Source organism: Nyctibius grandis, chromosome 5 (assembly GCF_013368605.1).
Source record: "Nyctibius grandis isolate bNycGra1 chromosome 5, bNycGra1.pri, whole genome shotgun sequence".
Classification (NCBI taxonomy): Eukaryota; Metazoa; Chordata; class Aves; order Nyctibiiformes; family Nyctibiidae; genus Nyctibius; species Nyctibius grandis.
This window is the reverse complement of record NC_090662.1, coordinates 18,831,779-18,837,778: the sequence shown is the minus strand read 5'-3', so window position 1 is coordinate 18,837,778 and position 6,000 is coordinate 18,831,779. Positions and strand designations below refer to the sequence as shown.

The 6,000-nt window shown below is 34.5% G+C and overlaps 1 protein-coding gene across 1 annotated transcript in view; it reads right to left on the bottom strand.

Moving 5' to 3' along the window:
* Positions 1-466: 466 nt before the first annotated feature.
* The window catches only part of TBC1D22A (TBC1 domain family member 22A), a 200,231-nt gene continuing 194,697 nt past the window's right edge, over positions 467-6,000 (bottom strand). The window contains exon 13 of the mRNA XM_068402188.1: positions 467-3,713. Within this exon, the coding sequence (XP_068258289.1) occupies positions 3,585-3,713 (129 nt within the window). The 3' untranslated portion in view covers positions 467-3,584. The remainder of the gene's footprint in view (positions 3,714-6,000) is intronic.

The window sequence follows — 6,000 nt, the reverse complement described above, 5'->3', positions numbered from 1 at the left end:
CTAAGTTTCCAGATCTTATGGACCCTTTCACCACCTTTTACTGTTTCCTGCCACAGGGCTGATGCTCCCTCTCCTTCTTCACCTCCAGAGAAGTACAGAATTCTGTACCTCCTTTGTTCGCTTTACCCTAATTTGCTCCACCTGCCCCCCCGTTTAATGCTGCTGTGGTGTCAAATTTATCTTCATCCGCTTTTTGCAGAAAACGCTCAGTACCTTGTATGTATATGGTATATGCAGAGACATACCTTTGGAAGTTGTCTGTCTTATTAACTTGCAAAATCTGCAAGATAGAAGGGCAGAGAGTTGCAGAAACGTAACTGAGAACAGAGGCTTTTCTACTGCATTTGCTCTTGTGATACAGGGTTTTGAGACCGTAAAATATAAACACACCAAAAACATGCTTTGATGTAGTATGCAATGTGCTTGATGAAAACAATGAAAAAAGCTTTCCACTCCATATAGCGCTTCATAAATATGCATTTATTTCCTCATCTTTCATCAGTTTTACAGTTTTAACCAGTGCCTTGGTGTTAATATTTGTCAGAAGCATACAATGGAACTTCAGATACTTCTGTAGTTAAAAACAAAATCATGGGCCTTTCCATAAGGAACTGAGCCAAAAAATAATGAAACTGATTTCTTATAATGTATTACAGAGTTACATAAGATTTCAACTTACATTTCTATCCTACTGCATGTACTGTATTTACATAGTTAACTGATTTATTATTTACATTTTTCAAATACTGTAGTCATAAATCTTTTTATATTGTACATTCTTGTTTAAATTTTTCTTACAGAAATTCTTTAACACGCATTTTAGACACTTATAATTTCAATATTTCACATGGGTTCTAGGAAATTACTGCCTGGTTTCACCAGTGATGTGTCAAGATGCTTCCTTCATAAGAAAATACATACTACAAAGGAATTTTATAATATTCAGAATCTTGAATTTTGAAAAAAATAAGTGGGATGTAATAATGATAACGTTCTTTCCTTTTCTATGTAATATTTTGTTCAGAATTACATTTTACCTGAGATGTAGAATTGTTAAATGTAAGGGTTTTTTTTCTAATAAAATGAAATATTTTATGTAAATCTTAAAGAATCGGAAATTTGAAATTTTACATAAATGTTGGCCTTCTATTTACTGAAAACTATTCCTATCTGTATAGATATATAAACTTTCTTTATATATCTAGATGATATTTTCCAGAAAAGTCTATATCTACATAAATAAGCACTGTTATTATATCAGGAAACTTCCCACTATCCTTAAAAAGCAATGTGCTCAAGTACACTATTCAACTTCTGACACAGACACAATAGTAAAAGTGACCTCTAATGGTAATACTTTCTTCCAAGGGAAGTAAGAGGTACCTGTTGAGTTTGGAAGACATGGTAGGCAACTTATGTGGACCCCATGAAGGAAATTTTATATATCCAGTCCCATAAATGTTATGCAGGAGCATCTGACACAGCAGACAACTTTGGATCGACTTTCCATGTTACATGTAACTACCTAAATAACATCTTAATAGAAAAAAGTTAATTATAGAAAACCCTTACAACATTGTACATTTAATGCTATGTGTCTTCTCTCATTACAATAATATGCATTTCTATTAACAAATGATTGTAGATACCAAGTTTAAAACAAATGGTCATAAATTTCAGGTTTCTTTTATTCTGTTATTGGTAGATATTCTGTTAGGCACAATATGACATTCTTTGTAAACATAAAGATAAATTTCAATACATTAGACCATGAACTGAAGTTACAGAAAACACTATACGGACATTTAAGAAACACAGATCCACTACATACTCTAGGCACAAATGCATCAATCCAGGAGGCCTGAACTTGCATCCATTGCAACTGAAAACCCCAGCTGACACCAGTGGAACAGAAATGCATTCTAGTCACCAAACACTCCTGCTTCTGAATTAATTCCATTCTTTCTCTTCTACCAAAGATTTCACATAATTTTAAAATACAGATCGCATAATCACGTCGGTAAAAATGTATTTCATTTACCCTGAAACACCTAATCATTATAAAGTCAGTGTCAAGAACTAAGGCCCCTAAAATAAGTAACGTAACTAACATTAGCTAGAAAGCTTTCTTCAAAATATACATCTACATATTTTTAAGAACTTGAAAATAATATTCCAATAACAAGTCATAAGAGAAAACCTCTTGAAGGTCTTTTATTTCCCAAACTTAAAAGTGCACTGCACATTTCGTGCAACGTTGCGCAACTTGAGAACTGAACCGAGGAATAAGAATTCTGAGTTTCCAGTATATTGCTTATTGCAACTCTCACCCTTAATAACCTGTATGTGTAGGGTAGGCACAAATTAATATGAGTTATTTACATCCAATAGAGCAACATTAGAATTCTCATCTGAAAAAATTCCTTGAAAATAAATAGTGCACTTAAATTATGTAAGTTTTAAGAAATTATTCAGTATCCTATGCTTGTATGAAGAAACATTAATTTCATTCCATAAAGTCATAGAGGATTTTTATTCTGCTAATGACACAAGAGTGATCTGAGTATACAGTTACTGTTATTGGGAACTATCTTCTCGCTTCCTCTGAATAATCAGAAAAAAAGGTATTAAATTATTTAACAAATAAGTTTTGGAAGGGTATATTAATTTTCCTTTTCCACATGCTAGAAATAGAGGATAAGGCAACAACTGAGAGAAAAATATATCTCGCTTTGTAAACTAAGCTTCTTAACGCGTTTCTTAAAAGTGAACTTTCATGCTGGAAAATGGAAAGGCCTTGAACGAAAAGCTTTAATTACTTTGACAAGACCACATCTTCTATTCCATTCGATATTTTAAAAACACTCCAAAATATATAGAGAGGGACTTATCTTAGTGTTATAGATGAGTCTTCAGCTTTAAGTAACTCCTTTGTATGGTTAAAAAGCTTCTACAGCACCCTGCAAGACTGAGTTTAGAAAATGCCACCAATTTCCATTGCAACCTTCTATATTCTTATATTATTGAAGTATTCTAACCTAATTCCATGGAAAAACAACAGATGGTGTGTGAATATCAATGTCTTGAGTTATAACCAGACCTCAAAACATAGGCCTTGCTGTCTCATATGGTCTTTAAGACTATGAAAAGTTCTTTTCCACTCAAAGTAAGTAACTTTTACTGACCAAAACTGGCTGATAAAGTCATGGCAGGTGACACTGAAGTAATGACAAAATCATTCCAGAAGTAGTTTTAAGTCCTAGGTATCTACAAAAATTGCTTGATGTAAATTAGACAGACTGCAATTCTAATCAGAGAAGAGAAAAAAGAAGAAAATTACGTGATAGACTTCTGAACTCATTTTCCATGCTGAGCAAAAAAGTTCACTTTTAAGTTCATTCAATGCTCGATATCCTGCTTTGTCCATTTCTTTGGTATTCTGATCTCATTCTGCAAATTCTAACAGAATTTTAATGATCATCTTAATTCAAATCAAAGAGCAATGAGCTGAAAGCACAACCAGAATAACAGATGCCATAATACTGCAGAACACGTTGGTCTTAATGATTTCTGTCTCTTTATATTCATTTCTTGTAATGATTGGGGGCATCCGCAAATGCAAACTTCAGTCTGTAGGCCTCTGCTAGGAGTACACTAATTTCTTCATTTCCCCAGTGTACTGTGGGCAAATTTTGTAAAAATATCAGCAGTTCCTAGATGGAGACAAAACCCAAGAAATATAGTTTTTTCAAATACCAGTGTAATAGCAACATGATATTTATACGATGATTATTTATAAGCACTCACTCATCTAGCACCTCAGTATCCCCAACAAACCTGAGATCCCATTAGGTTTAGTGATTTTCCTGTAACTTTAATAGAAATATTTGATATTCAATCTTTCCGTTCAGAACCCAGCTATTAATTGTAGCTGAACTATGGTTATGTTCTAGCGTTTAGAAAAGTAAAATTAAAAAAAAAAAGGGTGTGAACTCACTTGCTCTGTAAATACTATGAGTGAAAGAAAGCAATACTGCCCAAGTGTGTAAATTCTATGCACCCGCACTTGCCCTTATATGATTATACCACTACTGGTGCCCCTGATCATGGATGGAGACCCCTTGTTGTACTCGGACAAACAAGAACCCACATGCAATGTATCAGAACCATCCCTTTAGACTTCTAAGAGGTAAACAGCGTTAGCATATCCATTTTATAGCTGGTAATTGAGATGCAGTGCTCACGGGTATTGGAGACACTAGCAAATACTAGAAATTTAATTCTGAGCTCTGGATATCCAAAATGGTTTAACACAGGACCCAGTTGTCTTTTAGAGCTGCCATATTTCCTACATTATTTTAGCACCTGGATACATCGTACACACTTGCTGATTCTAACTAAGCTCTAGCAGTTTTCACGTATCATTTTGCATATAGTTCCTTAAAAATTCCACATGTATCTTCCACATTTAAGATCTTCAATCTACTTTCAGTTTATAACATCTGTTGCCCAGATCACTTCAATATCCCTATGTTAAGGTATGAATAAGAGGAATATGTACAGTTCCTCTTTAAGGAGCTATAAAATATTAATTTTATTTTTAATACCTTAAATGTTTTTATAACCTCTTTATCAGGTGGGTAAGAGGCAGACAGCTACAGACAAACCAAAGCTGCTGACTACATTGCAGAAGTGCTAAAATTCTCTTCCCTAATTTGTCTTTTCACATGCAAACATGAAGAATATCTGACTACTTCTGGTGCTGCTGCTTTCTAGGTATGCCTTGTATATAGTACAGCAAACAACAGTTAAATTTCTTTCAACATTAATTATATAGCAATATGGATAAAATTAATCAATAAACGTAATTTAAAATAATAATTTGAATTTAATTTGAAAAGGTCCTAAAATGTGGATTCCTGCTTTTCTAGGGCATATGTTTTATTGCCAGCAACATGGCAACATGGCATCAGCAAATATGCCCAGTCTGTTGTTGGGTAAAACTCCAGGACTGTAGCTTTACACTAAACTGTGATGCACAGGATCAAATCCCACTGATAGATTGCACTTTGAAGGAATCTTCAAAGGGGTTACTTGAAAAATGTTTGCTTCCTATCCCATCACTGAATGGTCAAAAGGGCATTATATCTACCTGTATTGCCTATCCAAAGTATTGTTGTGCTCCAGGGCATTAAATTATATACAACTGGATAAAAATCACTTTGCAGTCATTTCAGATGATATTCTGATATTCTGGGGAAAAGTCTCTGACACTGATGCAAAGATAAGCTACTCAACTCCCATCTCAATTCTTAGCCCTGGTTTCCCACTCTTTTCTGGTTTCTTGTCCCAAAATATTTTCCTACAGGTCAGTTTTTCCTCTCTTGTATTAGATTTAGGCAAAACTCATTTCCAAACTGCCAAAGCCCAGGAACAGAGGTAATAAGGAGCTCATTTGGACAGTGCCTGTGTGTTCAGTTCTAATGATGGCACCAAAATCCACCATGACCTGCAGCAGCACAAAGCTCCAAATCCTCATCTGTATGCTGAAACTTGCCAGCTGTGAGAGGACTCTTCAGAAGATCAACTACTACAAATTCTCTCCTGAGTTCATGCAAATGACAACTTCATAAGGCTTATAATATGACCAAACTTGGCAAGTTAGTTTCTTTTTTAAATAAAAGGTGACCCAAAAGCCCACCAATCCTCAAACCTGATGCAAAAGCCTCCTTAGGCCAACTATTAAATTCATGTTTCAAACTTTCCAAACAAAAGATCACCTGCAGATCACCTGTCTCATGCTTTTAATTGCTTTGACAAAAACATTCCTTAAAATCTAAGCTGTGGCAAAGCAGTAAAAGGTAAGTTTTTAGATGAGTTACGTCACAACACACAAAGTGGAATTTTATGATGGGAGTTACAAGGCAATCTTAGGAATAAGTGCACTTGTTAAGCCTGCTTGTAACTTCTAGGTGCTCTATTTTTGCAGAAAAAATGCAA